Raw genomic sequence first — 17,429 nt, 5'->3', positions numbered from 1 at the left:
ATACAAGTAAATAAAGCCGTTCTAACATTGTGGCCGTGTTCAAGCACCGAGATTTCAGGTAGAAAGCAGTAAAATGGCGAGAATACTGCTAATGTTTACAATTCGGCCACTTTACTTGGCGAGTTCAGAACAAAGTTCTTTCAAACGTGAAGAATTCCCGTTTATAGAGGTCAGAATTTGTATATATAACATTTAAATAATGAATATACTCTTTGAATTAGCACTGTGGTTGAATTGTTTATCGTTTTTTGAATAAAACATATTAAATAGTGAAGTTTCTTGTATATACTTCTAAAAAACTGTCAAATTGTGCTGTGACTCTGAAAGTACACAATGAGAGACCACGCGAACATTTGAGAACTTGTTAGAAACTCATGAAATACAAGTAAATAAAGCTATTCTAACATTGTGGCCGTGTTCAAGAACCAAGATTTCAGGTAGAAAGCAGTGAAATGACGAGAATACTGATAATGTTTACAATTCCGGCGACTTTACTTGGCGAGTTAGGAACAAAGTTCTTTCGAACGTTAAGAATTCCGTTTTTAGAGCTCAGAATTTGTATATGTAACATTTAAATAATGAAAATACTGATTATATTTAACACTGTGGTTGAATTTTTTATGGTTTTTTGAATGAAACATTTTAAATAGTGAAGTTTCTTGTATATACTTCTAAAAAAACTGTCAAATTGTGCTGTGACTCTGAAAGTACACAATGAGAGACCACGGGAACATTTAAGAACTTGTTAGAAACTCATGAAATACAAGTAAATAAAGCCGTTCTAACATTGTGCCGTGTTCAAGAACCGAGATTTCAGGTAGAAAGCAGTAAAATGATGAGAATACTGCTAATGTTTACAATTACGGCGATGTTACTTGGCGAGTTCAGAACAAAGTTCTTTCAAACGTTAAGAATTCCCATTTATAGAGTTCAGAATTTGTATATATAACATTTAAATAATGAATACACTGTTTAATTTAGCACTGTGGTTGAATTGTTTATCGTTTTTTGAATAAAACATATTAAATAGTGAAGTTTCTTGTATATACTTCTAAAAAACATCTTTTTTTTTTATGTTTTATTGATTTTTTACAGAGAGGAAGGGAGAGAGAGGGAGAGTTAGAAACATCGATGAGAGAGAAACATCGATCAGCTGCCCCCTGCACACCTCCTACAGGAGATGTGCCTGCAACCAAGGTACATGCCCTTGACCGGAATCGAACCTGGGACCTTTCAGTCCGCAGGCCGATGCTCTATCCACTGAGCCAAACCGGTTACGGCAATAAGACATCTTAAATAGTGAATTTTCTTGTATATACTTCTAACAAAACTGTCAAATTGTGCTGTGACTCTTAAAGTACACAATGATAGACCACGGGAACATTTAAGAACTTGTTAGAAACTCATGAAATACAAGTAAATAAAGCCGTTCTAACATTGTTGCCGTGTTCAAGCACCGAGATTTCAGGTAGAAAGCAGTAAAATGATGCGAATACTGCTAATGTTTACAATTCCAGGGACTTTACTTGGCGAGTTAGGAACAAAGTTCTTCCAAACGTTAAGAATTCCCTTTTATAGAGCTCAGTATTTGTATATATAACATTTAAATAATGAAAATACTGTTTATATTTAACACTGTGGTTGAATTGTTTATCGTTTTTTGAATAAAACATCTTATTGAATTTTCTTGTATATACTTCTAACAAAACTGTCAAATTGTGTTCTGACTCTTAAAGTACACAATGATAGACCACGGAAATATTTAAGAACTTGTAGGAAACTCATGAAATACAAGTAAACAAAGCCGTTCTAACATTGTGGCCGTGTTCAGTCACCGAGATTTCAGGTAGAAAGCAGTAAAATGGCGAGAATACTGCTAATGTTTACAATTACGGGGACGTTACTTGGGGAGTTCAAAACAAAGTTCTTTCAAACGTTACGAATTCCCGTTTATAGAGTTCAGAATTTGTATATATAACATTTAAATAATGAATATACTGTTTAATTTAGCACTGTGGTTGAATTGTTTATCGTTTTTTGTATAAAACATATTAAATAGTGAAGTTTCTTGTATATACTTCTAACAAGACTGTCAAATTGTGTTGTGACTCTTAAAGTACACAATGACAGACCATTGGAACATTTAAGAACTTGTTAGAAACTCATGAAATACAAGTAAATAAAGCCGTTCTAACATTGTGGCCCTTTTCAAGCACCGAGATTTCAGGTAGAAAGCAGTAAAATGACAAGAATACTGCTAATGTTTACAATTACGGGGACGTTACTTGGCGAGTTCAGAACAAAGCTCTTTAAAACGTTAAGAATTCCAGTTTATAGAGTTCAGAATTTGTATATATAACATTTAAATAATGAATATACTGTTTAATTTAGCACTGTGGTTGAATTGTTTATCGTTTTTTTGTATAAAACATATTAAATAGTGAAGTTTCTTGTTTATACTTCTAATAAAACTTTCAAATTGTGTTGTGACTCTTAAAGTACACAATGAGAGACCACGGGAATATTTAAGAACTTTTAAGAACTTCATGAAATACGAGTAAATAAAACCGTTCTAATATTGTGGCCCTGTTCAATCACCGAGATTTCAGGTAGAAAGCCGTAAAATGACGAGAATACTGCTAATGTTTAAAATTCCGGCGACTTTGCTTTTCGAGTTCAGAACAAAGTCCTTTCAAACATTAAGAATTCCCGTTTATAAAGCTCAGAATTTATATATGTAACATTTAAATAATGAAAATACTGTTTCTATTTAACTCTCTGATTGAATTGTTTATGGTTTTTTGAATAAAACATCTTAAACAGTGAATTTTCTTGTATATACTTCTAACAGAACTGTCAAATTGTGTTGTGACTCTTAAAGTACACAATGATAGACCACGGGAATATTTCAGAACTTGTAAGAAACTCATGAAATACAAGTAAATAAAGCCGTTCTAATATTGTGGCCTTGTTCAAGCACCGAGATTTCAGGTAGAAAGTAGTAAAATGATGAGAATACTGCTAATGTATACAATTCCGGCGACATTACTTGGCGAGTACAGAAGAAAGTTCTTTCAAACATTAAGAATTCCCATTTATAGAGTTCAGAATTTGTATATATAACATTTAAATTATGAAAGTACTGTTTATATTTAACACTGCGGTTGAATTGTTTATGGTTTTTTGAATAGAACATCTTAAATAGTGAATTTTCTTGTATATACTTCTAACAAAACTGTCAAATTGTGTTATGACTCTTAAAGTACACAATGATAGACCACAGGAATATTTAAGAACTTCTTAGAAACTCATGAAATACAAGTAAATAAAGCCGTTCCATATTGTGGCCTTGTTCAAGCACCGAGATTTCAGGTAGAAAGCAGTAAAATGATGAGAATACTGCTAATGTTTACAATTCCGTCGACTTTACTTGGCGAGTTCAGAACAAAGTTCTTTCAAACATTAAGAATTCCTGTTCATAGAGCTCACAATTTTTGTATAAAACATTTAAATGATGAGAATACTGTTTATATTGATCTCTGTGTTTGAATTATCGTATTTGAATAAAACCTCTTAAATAGTGTAGTTTCTTGTATATACTTCTAACAAAACTGTCAATTTGTGACTCTTAAATTACACAATGATAGACCACGGGAATATTTAGGAACTTGTTACAAACTCATGAAATACAAGTAAACAAAGCCGTCCTCTCATTGTGGCCCTGTTCAAGCACCGAGATTTCAGGAACAAAGCAGTAAAATGACGAGAATACTGCTAATGTTTACAATTCTGGCACATTACTTGGCCAGTTCAGAACAAAGTTCTTTCAATCATTAAGAATTCCTGTTTATAGAGCTCACTATTTCTGTATAAAACATTTAAATGATGAGAACACTGTTTATATTTACAGCTGCACAATTCACCTTAGCTAAGATCTGGTAACATCCTAAGTGCCCATCAGCAGATGAATGGATTAGAAAACTGTGGTACATCTACACGATGGAATACTATGCTGCTGTAAAAAAGAAGGAACTGTTACCATTTGCAACGGCATGGATGGAACTGGAGAGCATTATGCTAAGTGAAATAAGCCAGTCAGAGAAAGATAAATACCACATGATCTCTCATTCATGGATAATAGAGACCATTATAAACTTATGAACAATAATAGATACAGAGGCAGAGCTGCCTCAAACAGATTGTCAAACTGCAGCGGGAAGGCCGGGGAGGTTTGGGGGGCAGGAATGAGGGGGGTAAGAGATCAACCAAAGGACTTGTATGTATGCATATAAGCATAACCAATGGACATAAGACACTGGGGGGTAGGGGAGGCCAGGGGATTGTCAAGGGCGGGGTGAAAAAAAAGGACACATATGTAATACCCTTTGTAATACTTTAAGCAATAAAACAATAAAAAAATAAAGAAATAAAAAATAAAAGAAGCATCCACCCTGCTGTGCTGAGATGGGGTCCCTGCCTGCACAGCACACCCCCCTCACTGTTTACTGCCTTTGCCTGGGATGTAGCTGGGGCACACTGACCTTCTCCAGGAGTTAGCTGCAAGGACCTAGGGCAGGGGGGGGCAAACTTTTTGACTCGAGGGCCACATTGGGTTCTTAAACTGGACCGGAGGGCTGGAACAAAAGCATGGATGGAGTGTTTGTGTGAACTAATATAAATTCAAAGTAAACATCATTACATAAAAGGGTACGGTCTTTTTTTTTTTTTTTTTTTTAGTTTTATTCATTTCAAACAGGCCGGATCCGGCCCGCGGGCCGTAGTTTGCCCACAGCTGATCTAGGGGCAAGGCCCTGGGAGGGATTTGGGTCCTGTGTCTGCCTGAGAGGAGCTGGTCAGGCCTCTTCTGTCTCCATCCAGAGGTCTATCCAGCCTGCCCTTTCCTATCCCCCAGGCACCTGGCCCACTGCAACTGAACCTACTTCTCTATCCTAGAGCAGTCCCCTGATGCTTTTGGCCCCCATATCAGTCCACTGCCTCTGGTTAACCCAAACTCACACCTGATCCCTGAGCCCCACGAGTGTTGTTTGAATATTCTTTTTTACATTTTGGGGGTAATTTTCCACTTTGGTTATATTAAAAATAAAGCCCCCATCCTCAGCCAGTCCTGGAGGTAGTATGAATTCTCCAGGAAATGGTGCTGTGTTTTTTCAATATTGAGAACATTCTGCAATAGAAGCGTTTCTGGAAGGAGAGGCTTGATCTCAACATGTTACAATATTGGGGGGATGCATTGTAGGTGGTGACCCCCTCCCCAAGTGTGGCCTGTTCAGATGAGATCCGTGCCCCTGTAGTGAAGTGATGGACCCTGGACTCTGGGGGAAAGAGTGGGGCTGGGGTGTGTGGTTTAGGGAGCAGAGAGGTTTGGGGCCTTGGACGGGTTTCCAGCACTTGGGTCCTTGGGTGGGTGGGCTGAGGGGAGGTGGTAGGGGTGAGAACTTGAATCAGGCTGGATGGATTGCCAGCAGCCAAGGGAGGTCACAGCTGAGACCTATAAGCACAGAGAGAGTGGACATGGTTGAGCAGGAATGATTTATGCTCCCCTAAGAAGGCGTCCATAGAAAAAAAAATATGGCCAAAGTTCACAATAATGGGGCAGGATATGCCATATTTCATAATATTTTAGATAATGAGGAACCTTAGACATTTACAATACATCTGCTTCAATAAAGCATCTTTAGAATCCCAACACCAGCCTCCAAGAAGTCTCCAGGGGATTCTCTGCTTAAGAAGAACTGTAAGACCTGGCCAGTTTTCACTCATTCGGTAAGATCTTCAAGCCAAAGACACAGGGTCGGCTTCCATTCCCCGTCAAGCACACATGCGTCAGCTGTGGGTTCAGTCACAAGCCCAGGTGGGGGCACGTGTGGGGCGCAACCAATTGTGTTATTTTTTAGGGAAAGCACAGTTTCTAGCTCACCATGGACTCTACTCACTCCAGTGTTTAAAGCTATGTTGGGATCCCTAAGAATTACCTTCTCCAATGGGTAAGTTAATTTTTATAAATCAAAGACTAAAGATAAAAAAAAAATAAAGAGATGATTTTATTCAGAAACTGGAATTTCTGTGCTTAAAAGCAGGGGGGGGAACATGTCTATAACACCAATTATGTGGGATTTTTCTGAGATCCATGATATGGATTCTATTAGCCTCTTATGTGAAAGAACACAGTCTTCCACTGAGTTCAGGCGATTCTGGTAACTTGTTTTAGGGCAGTGGTCGGCAAACGACGGCTCGAGAGCCACATGCGGCTCTTTGGCCCCTTGAGTGTGGCTCTTCCACAAAATACCACGTGCGGGGACACACATACAGTGCGATTGAAACTTCGTGGCCCATGTGCAGAAGTCGGTTTTCAGCCTGGGCGAGTCTATTTTGAAGAAGTGGCGTTAGAAGAAGTGGGGGGTGTTGGTCGGTGGGGCGACAGGAGACGCAGCGCAGGCGGAGCCGCGGGATACTCATGCACGAGTTGAGTGAGCTGGTCAGTCAGCAGTCTCATGTGCAGTGGTTAGTGCTAGTCGCGTCCGCAAATCGCGCGCGGGTGAGAAAAAATAGACGAAACAAGTATACAAGACGAGTGTGGATGGGAGAGTTGGAAGGGGTCGACCTCAGCGAACGTACCTCAATCAGATTGAAGACGCTTTTAGCAAAGGCCAGCTTAGGAGGACCCTAATTAAGTTAATAACAATGTGCCTACCTATATAGTTTCAGTTTAAAAAATTTGGCTCTTGCCCTAACAGGTTTGGCTCAGTGGATAGAGCATCGGTCTGCGGACTCAAGGGTCCCACGTTCGATTCCAGTCAAGGGCATGTACCTTGGTTGCAGACACGTACCCAATAGGAAGTGTGCAGGAGGCAGCTGATCGATGTTTCTCTCTCACCGATGTTTCTAACTGTCTATCCCTCTCCCTTCCTCTTTGTAAAAAATCAATAAAAAATATATATATTTTTAAAAAATTTGGCTCTCAAAAGGTATTTTGATCATTGTACTGTTGATATTTGGCTCTGTTGACTAATGAGTTTGCCAACCACTGTTGTAGGGGATGGCTATAGATTTAACCATATATTCTTGAAAACTCAAAACGTCAACTCTTTGTTTTTCTTTTTTTTTTTTTAATATATTTTATTGATTTTTTACAGAGAGGAAGGGGGAGAGATAGAGAGTTAGAAACATCGATGAGAGAAACATCGATCAGCTGCCTCCTGCACATCCCCTACTGGGGATGTGCCCGCAACCCAGGTACATGCCCTTGACCGGAATCGAACCTGGGACCTTTCAGTCCGCAAGCCAACGCTCTATCCACTGAGCCAAACTGGTTTCGGCTGTTTTTCTTTTTTAATACACAAAAAATATATTATATATATGTATGTATATACATATATGTTTTTAATATATTTTTTATTTATTTCAGAGAAGAAGGGAGAGGGAGAGATCAAAACATCAATGATGAGAGAGAATCATTGATTGGCTACTTCGTGCACGCCCCCCACTGGGGATCGAGCCTGCAACCTGGGCCTGTGCCTTTGGCTGGAATAGAATCTTGGACCCTTCAGTCCACAGGCCAACGCTCTATCCACTGAGCCAAACTGGCTAGCGCAGAAGATATATTTTTTATTTTAGAGAAAGAGGAAGGGGGGGAGAGAGAGAGAGAGAGAGAGAGAGAGAGAGAGAGAGAGAGAGAGAGAGAGAAAAGAAACATCAATGTAATGTGGGAGGAAACATTGATTGGTTGCTTCTGGTACACGCCCTGACCAGGGTTTGAATCAGCAACCTAGGTATATGCTCTTTCTTACCAGGAATTGAACCCACTATTGTTTAAGCTAGCTGGTCAGGGCAACACTTTAGTTCTTTTTTTTTTTTAATGGTTTAGAAAAATCATTTTATTGTGTAAAGCCTTGGGGGAATAAAGTTATTTGTAATTTATTTACGTCTTTTACTTCACTAAATTGCTTTGGTGATCACACTTCCCATTTAAGTGATTAAACACATAACCCAAAGAGTTTAATAAAGCAATTACCTAAGAGTCCTATTTTTCAACAGAGGTGAACTGAAAAGTATCAACAGAATGTTTAGTGTTCATTATGTTCAAGGTTTGTTATTCAGAACACAGCGCCCCATTGACTAGAACTTACCCAGGTTTCCAAACACATAATATGGGACACACTTGGATTAAATACGACTTTTTTTTTTCTCCTCTCAGAGTATCAGGTGAAATAGTGACAGCAACCAAAAGGTTCATGAAATAGTTCATGTCGCTGCAAGTTCAGGTGACATTTTTTTTTAATTTCTCCTTACCATTCCTCCTCTCTAATGACAAGCGTAAATAAAATGTGTTCCTATTTTCCAGGTGGGTCTGAAAAGCTCCCTAATTGTCAAAGCCCCGTGTTTACACTGGGGTTCTCCCCACGCCGATTCTCTTCTAGCTACTTAGGTGACACTAGCAACATCACCATGACTTCTAGGCAATTGATTGACCTAAATTCAAAACTGTGTCTTCACAGAGTTTTGGAGAGAAACTGAATTGCTGGGGTTTAAAAAAAAAAAAAAAAAAGGAAGTGTTAGGTAAGGTGGCTCAGGAGGCGGCGCAAGAAATAGAGAGTCCAGTGAATCAGAAAAGAAAGGAAAGGAAAAGGTTTATTTCTGCGTCCCCGGAAGACCCACGTACCCGCAAAGGCAGGGCACGTGGATTCACGCCAACAGGGAGGGGGGCGCTTTTTTTATACTGCAGTTGGGTGAGGGGCGGGGACATGAGCTGAGGTATTCAGTTGAGGAAGTTTCAGCTGCAGGGGTCAGCCAGGTATCCAGGAAGGAGTCAGGATCTGTGTGGGGGTTTGTTGTGGATTCAGGAAGGAGTCAGTATCTGTGTGGGGGTCGTGGTGGATTCAGGGAGAGGTCAGTATCTGTGTGGGGGTTTGTTGTGGATTCAGGAAGGAGTCAGGATCTGTGTGGGGGTTTGTTGTGGATTCAGGAAGGAGTCAGTATCTGTGTGGGGGTCGTTGTGGATTCAGGAAGGAGTCAGTATCTGTGTGGGGGTTTGTTGTGGATTCAGGAAGGAGTCAGTATCTGTGTGGGGGTTTGTTGTGGATTCAGGAAGGAGTCAGTATCTGTGTGGGGGTCGTTGTGGATTCAGGGAGAAGCCTGTATCTGTGTCTGGCACGCTGATCTGTTAGAAATGCCAGGGACAGTCCATTGTCTCATCACATGTCTGCATGTATCCGATCCTGGGCTCTCTCCGACCTAACAGGAAGAAACCTAATTTAACAAAAATTATTTCTATATTTTCCTGTATCCTTTTTCTTTTTAAGCCCCTTCCTTTCACCTATAATGAGAATCATACAAACTCCTTTACCGAGTCTATCCTGAGGAACAAAAGGAACCATGACAGCAAAACTTTCCTAGTTCATATCCTTCTGTTCGTGATATCAAGCCTATTTAATGTGTGCTTTTATTACATTACAAAATTCTAACTCTCACGCGTTCATGACAAAGATAGCACAGAAAAACTGCAGCCCTGGTATTTAACAAGGCACTCCAGTGAAAAATCACCTTCAACCAAAACATTTTTTAACTTTGACTTGAGTCCATTTCAAATGTTCAGAAGATCGTTACCTTTTTCTTTTTTTTGTCAAGCCACAGGAAGATGGAAAACATTCACATTCAAACCTACTTTCTCTTTAAAACAATGATAGATAAGCAGGTGGGTTTGCATTAGTAATAACCAACTGAACAGCAACGTTAATAGGGCTGACACTTAAGAATGTAGGAAACATTTGGTAGCTTTTCCTCTGTTTACTTTGTCCATGAAGGTTGGTGGGGGGAATGTGCATTTCCCACTGTCAATGAGGCTGTCATCAGGTGGTTCCAGTAGTCACTGGCCCACTTCTGGCTCAGGCCAAGCTCTATGCCGGGTTTTTATTCTACACAACTGGCACAGGAACAGGAAAGTTTAGCAGTTCATTGACTTGGCACAGTCCGTGCGCTGTCACAGTGCAGGTTTTGTCTCTTACTGTCCTGTTTGGTGAAATACCTCCCCCTCCCCCAGTAGGTTTCCAATCATTGCTATTCTAATTAACCAACAAAAGGCAACACCACTCCCCCCATCTCTAACTTCCACCTAAAGCCTGACATCATTTTCTGACCCCTCTCATCTGGCTGGGCTCTAATGTTCCCAGCATGTGTGCTTTCACTTGGCACTTCACAATGGAATTCTTTCATTGGCATGTGCTTTCCACCACACTAACTGGGAACGAGCATTTGCAAATGCAGACGACCGATTCCATGGTCCATTTTAAAACAAATGGTGGATAGGAGAGGCACACGACACATTTGGTAAATACTTGCCATGTACGATTCCCCCAGATGTGATGGCTCCGTCAAGAATGAAAAATCAAAAACCGGTCCCAGGTGCCATTCGTGGGCCTTGTGCCAGGGCAGCCAAATGGAAGATTGTTTTACTCTGCTCTCCCGCACTAAGGAATAGTAACGAACGTCAGGGAAGAGCATTTGGACTTGAACAGATGGCATCCAACAACACTTAACAAGAGCAGCTACTCTTTCAAGAATGACATCCTACATGCCTGATGGTCCCACGGTCAGAGGGGCTTGCTGTCCTGAGAGGGTTGGCAGGGGATGTACCCCGTGGTCACCGTCCCAACGCTGAGGAACACGCGTCATTCTCCAGGCAGCACCCGGGAGGGCCTCTCCACGGGGTTCACCCCGCTTGGCTGCAGCTGTTACCCACGGAGGAGCCATCTCCCCTCGGCCGGGCCGGGCCGGGCCGCTCCGCACCCGCGTGGCCTCCTCCCGGCCCAGCGCAGCCGCCGCCCCCGCCCTGCGCGCTCCGCCCGCCCTGGCGCGGCCCGGCCCTCGCGGCGGCGGGAGACCGGGCGGCCCCCTGCGGGGACGGTGCTATTTTAGGGGGGTAGGGGCGCCGGCGAGGAAAGGGAGGGCTGCGGGCAGGGCTGCGGGCAGGCGGGGCCTCTTCTCCCCGCTGCGCCGAGGGTGGCCCCCGCCTCTCAGGGGCTCCGGGAACCGCTCGGATCGCGCCCCCGCCGCCCCCCGGCCTTGGACACGGGCGCCGCGGGGGAGCCTGGCTCAGGTCCGCGCAGCCCGATCGCCTCGGCCGCTGGCCCCGCCGCTCCGGATCGCCCCTGGGGCTCGGCCGTCCCTCCCGATCGCGGCCGCCGCCTCTTGGGCCCGGACTGCCGCCCTCGGGCCCAGTCACTCTCGTCAACTTTGTTCCAGGTTCGGGCGGGGCGGGGCGGGGGAGGGGTCGCGGGCTGCCAGGTCAGACGGGGGGGGGGGGGGGCGGGGGGGAGGGGCGGGCTTCCGAGGACCAGAGCCCCGAGCCCGCACAGGCCGGCGAAGAGCGTTTGATTAGCGGCGATTCCCCTCCTCTTCCTCCGCCTCTTCCTCCTCCTCCTCCTGCGCCGCCTGCGCCTCCGCCGGCCGCCTGAGCCAGTCCCCAGGGAGGAAGCGGCCGCCGGGCCTGTGGCTTTGTGCTGCCGCCGTGGTGAGGAGCGCGCGACCGACACCTTAATTTTTCATCTTTCCTTCAAGACAGTGCGTTACCATGACTCAGCGCGTGTGGGAGTCTGTTTTGCATGTGTGAGTGCTGGTTGTATGTGAATTTGCTGCTCCTTTGGGGGTTCCTGATTGTATCTGTGTGTGTTTCCTCTTTGTGTCTGCAGTCTGTGTCCGTGTATGTCTGTCCTGGTGTGTGTGTGTGTGTGTGTGTGTGTGTGTGTGTGTGTGTGTGTGTGTGTCTTATCCTCTGTGAGCCTGGCCGTTAACCCTGCATCTGAGTGCCCAGCTGTGTCTGGGGTGTTCTGTGACCTGTGTGTTCCTGTGTTTGTGGTGTCTGTATATTTCCCGGTGAGTGTGTGTGTCTGTGCGCCCTGGAAACAGCAGATGCACAGGCGATCTCCTCGGGGGTATGGAGAGGACAATGTGTTCTTCCTCCTCCCACAGGCTGAGCCCTTAATGCCTCTGCTCTTCCAGGTGTCTGGTGACCCCAGGGATTCATCTCAGGCTCCAGGGATGGATGAAGTGAAGAGTCAGTTCATAGAATCCCAGGCTGTGCGAAGGTGGAGAATTTTGGAGGACTCTGATGACAGACAAGAGGTAATAGAGTGTGGAGGGGGGTGTTTGTGGAGGACTCTGTGCCTTTGTGGAAAAACTGAAGGATCCTGGATCCCTGGAAAGGAAAGAATGAATGTATGCATATGGTGACAACTAAGGGGGAAGACTCCTGGGCCCCTAAGCCCCCCCTCCATGGATACACATGGAGAGGGCTGGAGGGGTCAGGTGATACTCCTGGCCCCTGAAGAGCAGGTCAGTCAGTTGCCCGTGTGTAAGCTAGGCTGACACCTAATAGAGGAGGGAGCCTGGGGCGGCTCAGAGCATTACTCCTGGACTTGGGGGTCCTGGTCAACTGTACATGCTTGGCTACACAGGAACACAGGGACCAGGAGAGAGCATTAGGCCCAGTTCTCTCCAATGGGTATAGGGAGAAATATAGAGGGACAGCATTGAGCACAGGTTCATGCACAGATTGAATGGAAACCACAGGCTCACCATTGCTGTTCATGTCAGCATTTTTACAGTCAGCCCCACCTGAGCAATGCAGATGATAAAGAGGCTTGGAATCAGGGTAGAGACTGGTGTTAATGTGAAAGAACATGGATGCCGGAATGCCTGCAGGCTTGCACGCTTCCCAGTAGACACTGTTTACATGTGGGTCTTCACCTCCTCCACAGCGGGGGAGCTGAGGCAGCCAGGGATTTACCCAGGGTCACACTCAGAAGTGGGTTCTTCGTTTTCTGCCAATGGCATCTGACACCTTCTTCTGAGGTTCGCTTTGAAATTTGACAATGACAGTTTGGGGCAGCTCAGGGAGGAAGTTCACCTGGATGAGGAGAAAATGAACCATCCTGACTCACACTGTCATTTTCTACAATCCCTACTCATCTCCTTTGCCACTGCACAACCCCAAAAGAGGCTGGCACCATGTGGTGGCCTTAATGGGGCCCATCAAGAATGCCAGGTTCTGCCCTAGCTGTTTTGACTCAGTGGATAGAGCATCGGCCTACAGACTGAAGAGTCCCAGGTTCGATTCCCGCCAGGGGCACATGCCTGGGTTGCAGGCTCGATCCCCAGTAGGGGGTGTGCAGGAGGCAACCAATCAGTGATTCTCTCTCATCATTGATGTTTCTATCTCTCTCTCCTTCTCCCTTCCTCTCTTAAATCAATAAAATATATATTTTTTAAAAAAAGAATGCCAGGTTCTCCTCCTGATCGCATGAAGTTGGCTGCAGCACTGTGATGTGCGTTGACCAATGAAAGGTGGTGGAGTGAATCTTGTCACCACTCACAGTCTGGAACCACTGAGTTTGCCCACCATCTCTGTCCATCTCTCACATACCTAGGAGGTATCTACATGGTGGCTTCCTTTTTATACCAGTCCCAGCAGAACAAAGGAGGACATGTGTCATGAACAAGATACTTTCTTTAATATATATAAGCCACTAAATCTTTGTGGCTGTTTGTTATCTATAATAACACCTACCCAATCCTAATGGTTATACATTGCCAACTCTACTCTCTAGGAGGCAGCAGAGCCTAACATTAGAAACCAGAGCTTCTGTTATTAGAGACACATGGGTTTGACTTCTAGCCTTGACTTTTATTAACAGCATTTATGCAATTTACATTGAAATACTAACTCATGCAAAGCAATGAATCCAGGAACTGCACATGTAGTAACCATTCAGTAACTCTTAGCTCCATAGCTTCACAATGTGTACTGGCTACAAACATTCAGACAGTGTAGGAAATGTCAACTTGTCCGGCTATGTAACCTTTTAATTTTTGTTTTTATTTTGTTTTTATTCTTTTTTTTGTTTTGTTTTTATTTTTTTTATTTTTTTCTTTTTCTTCTTTTTTTATTGCTTAAAGTAATACAAAGGGTATTACATATGTGTCCATTTTTCCCCCCGCCCTAGAAAGTCCCCTAGCCTCCCCTATCCCCAAATGTCTTATGTCCATTGATCTCTTACCCCGCTACCTCCTGCCCCCCAACCCTCCCCGGCCTTCCTGCTGCAGTTTGACAATCTGTTTGAGGGAGCTCTGCCTCTGTATCTATTATTGTTCAAAAGTTTATAATGGTCTTTATTATCCATGAGTGAGTGAGATCATGTGGTATTTTTCCTTCATTGACTGGCTTATTTCACTTAGCATAATGCTCTCCAGTTCCATCCATTACGTTGCAAATGGTAAGAGTTCCTTCCTTTTTACAGCAGCATAGTATTCCATCGTGTAGATGTACCACAGTTTTCTAATCCATTCATCTACTGATGGGCACTTAGGCTGTTTCCAGATCTTAGCTATGGTGAATTGTGCTGCTATGAACATAGGGGTGCATATATCCTCTCTGATTGGTGTTTCTGGTTTCTTGGGATATATTCCAAGAAGTGGGATCACAGGGTCAAATGGGAGTTCCATTTTCAGTTTTTTAAGGAAACTCCATACTGTCTTCGATAGTGGCTGCACCACTCTGCATTCCCACCAGCAGTGCACAAGTGTTCCTTTTTCTCCACATCCTCTCCAGCACTTGTCGTTTGTTGATTTGTTGATGATAGCCAGTCTGACAGGTGTGAGATGGTACCTCATTGTTGTTTTGATTTGCATCTCTCGGATGATTAGTGACTTTGAGCATGTTTTCATATGTCTCTTGGCTTTCTGAATGTCCTCTTTTGAAAGGTGTCTATTTAGGTCCTTTGCCCATTTTTTGATTGGATTGTTTATCTTCCTTTTGTTAAGTTGTATGAGTTCCCTGTAACTTTTGGAGATTAGGCCCTTATCAGATATGACATTGGCAAATATGTTTTCCCACACAGTGGGTTTTCTCGTTGTTTTGTTGATGGTTTCTTTTGCTGTGCAGAAGCTTTTTATTTTGATGTAGTCCCATTTGTTCATTTTCTCTTTAGTTTCAAGTGCCCTAGGAGCTGTATCAGTGAAGAAATTGCTTCGGCATATGTCTGAGATTTTGTTGCCTTTGGATTCTTCTAGAATTTTTATGGTTTCCTGTCATACATTTAAGTCCTTTATCCATTTTGAGTTTATTTTTGTGTATGGTGTAAGTTGGTGGTCTAGTTTCATTTTCTTGCATATATCTGTCCAATTTTCCCAACACCATTTATTGAAGAGACTATCTTGGCTCCATTGTATGTTCTTGCCTCCTTTGTCAAATATTAATTGAGCATATTGGTTCGGGCCGATTTCTGGGCTCTCTATTCTATTCCATTGATCTATATGCCTATTCTTGTGCCAGTACCAGGCAGTTTTGAGAACAGCGGCTTTGTAATACAACTTGATATCTGGTATTGAGATCCCACCTACTTTGTTCTTTTTCAGGATTGCTGCAGCTATTCGGGGTCTTTTTTATTCGAGATGAATTTTTGGAGAGTTCATTCTAGATCTGTGAAGTATGCCGTTGGTATTTTAATGGGAAGTGTGTTGAATGTACAGATTGCTTTGGGTAGTATGGACATTTTAATGATGTTGATTCTACCAATCCATGAACACGGTATGTTCTTCCATCTGTTTATGTCTTCCTCTATATCTTTTTTCAACATCCTGTAGTTTTCTGAGTAGAGGTCTTTTACCTCTTTAGTTAAATTTATTCCTAGGTAGCTTAATTTTTTTGGTGCGATGGCAAACGGGATTGTTTTTATAATCTCTCCTTCTGAAAGTTCACTATTGGTGTATAGAAATGCCTCAGATTTCTTGGGGTTAATTTTGTATCCTGCTACGTTGCCAAATTCATGTATTAAGTCTAGTAGCTTTTTGATGGAGTCTCTAGGGTTTTGTATGTATAATATCATGTCGTCTGCAAATAAGGACAGTTTTACTTCCTCTTTTCCAATTTGGATGCCTTTTATTTCTTCTTCTTGCCTAATTGCAATGGCTAACACTTCCAGTACTATGTTGAGCAGGAGTGGTGAGAGGGGGCATCCCTGTCTTGTTCCTGTTCTTAGGGGAAATGGTGTTAGTTTTTGTCCATTGAATATGATGTTGGCTGTGGGCCTGTCATATATGGCTTTTATTATGTTGAGGTATGATCCTTCTACTCCCGCCTTACTGAGAGTTTTTATCAAAAATGGTTGTTGAATTTTGTCAAATACTTTTTCTGCATCAATTGATATGACCATGTGGTTTTTTTCTTTCAATTTGTTTATGTGATGTATCACGTTTATTGATTTGCGGATATTGTACCATCCTTGCATCCCTGGGATAAATCCTACTTGGTCATGGTGTATGATCTTTCTGATGTACTGCTGGATTTGATTTGCTAAGATTTTGTTGAGGATTGTGGCATCTATGTTCATGAGGGATATTGGCCTGTAATTCTCTTTCATTGTGTTGTCTTTACCTGGTTTTGGTATTAGGGTGATGCTGACTTCATAGAATGAACTTGGAAGTGTTCCTTCCTCTTGAACTTTTTGTAGTAGTCTGAGGAGGATAGGTTTTAGTTCTTCCTTGAATGTTTGGTAAAACTCCCCTGTGAAGCCGTCTGGTCCTGGGCTTTTGTTTGATGGAAGCTTTTAGATGACTGCTTCAATTTCTTCCATAGTTATTGGCCTATTGAGATTTTTAGATTCTTCCTGATTGAGTTTTGGAATGTTGTATTTTTCTAGGAATTTGTCCATTTCCTCCAGGTTGTCTAGTTTGTTGGAGTAGAGCTGTCCATAGTATTTTTTAACAATCATTTGTATTTCTGTGGGGTCTGTTGTTATTTCGCCTCTATCGTTTCTGATTTTGTTTATTTGGGTCCTCTCTCTTTGCTTCTTGGTGAGCCTGGCTAGAGGTTTGTCAATCTTGTTTATCCTTTCAAAGAACCAGCTCTTGGTTTCATTGATTTTCTGTATTGTTTTTTTGGTCTCTATGTCATTTATTTCTGCTCTAATCTTTATTATCTCCTTCCTTCTGCTCACTCTGGGGTTTTCTAGTTGCTCTCTTTCTAATTCTTTGAGTTTTAGAGTTAGAAGATTTACTACCATTTTGTCTTGTTTTTTGAGATAGGCCTGTAGAGCTATGAACTTCCCTCTCAGGACTGCTTTCATTGCATCCCATAGGTTTTGGATTGTTGTGTTTTCATTGTCATTAGTTTCCAGGATGTTTTTAATTTCTTCTTTGATCTCATGGTAACCCAATCAATATTTAATAACATGCTATCCAGCTTCCAGGTGTTTGAGTATTTTCAGTTGTTTTCATTGTAGTTTATTTCTAATATTATGCTATCGTGGTCTGAGATGATGCTTGGTATGATTTCAATCTTCTTGTATTTGGGGAGACTTTGTTTGTGACCCAACATGTGGTCTATTTTTGAATGTGTCTTATGAGCACTTGAGTAG

The 17,429-nt window shown here is 42.7% G+C and overlaps 1 protein-coding gene across 3 annotated transcripts in view; it reads left to right on the top strand.

Moving 5' to 3' along the window:
* Nucleotides 1-17,429, top strand: part of LOC132222885 (zinc finger protein OZF-like) — a 782,465-nt gene that overhangs the window by 661,691 nt on the left and 103,345 nt on the right. The window contains exons 1-2 of one of the 3 annotated variants that reach the window (XM_059678232.1): nucleotides 11,094-11,259; nucleotides 12,016-12,138. The exons of 1 other annotated variant lie outside the window; for it this stretch is intronic. In XM_059678232.1, coding sequence (XP_059534215.1) covers nucleotides 12,055-12,138 — 84 coding nt within the window. In that variant the 5' untranslated portion in view covers nucleotides 11,094-11,259; nucleotides 12,016-12,054. Of the gene's footprint in view, nucleotides 1-11,093; nucleotides 11,260-11,465; nucleotides 11,623-12,015; nucleotides 12,139-17,429 lie in introns of those variants that run through there. One more of the 3 variants, XM_059678233.1, reaches the window with a different exon arrangement.

The sequence above is a fragment of the Myotis daubentonii genome, chromosome 21, assembly GCF_963259705.1.
Source record: "Myotis daubentonii chromosome 21, mMyoDau2.1, whole genome shotgun sequence".
Classification (NCBI taxonomy): Eukaryota; Metazoa; Chordata; class Mammalia; order Chiroptera; family Vespertilionidae; genus Myotis; species Myotis daubentonii.
This window is presented reverse-complemented; position numbering and strand designations above follow the sequence as displayed.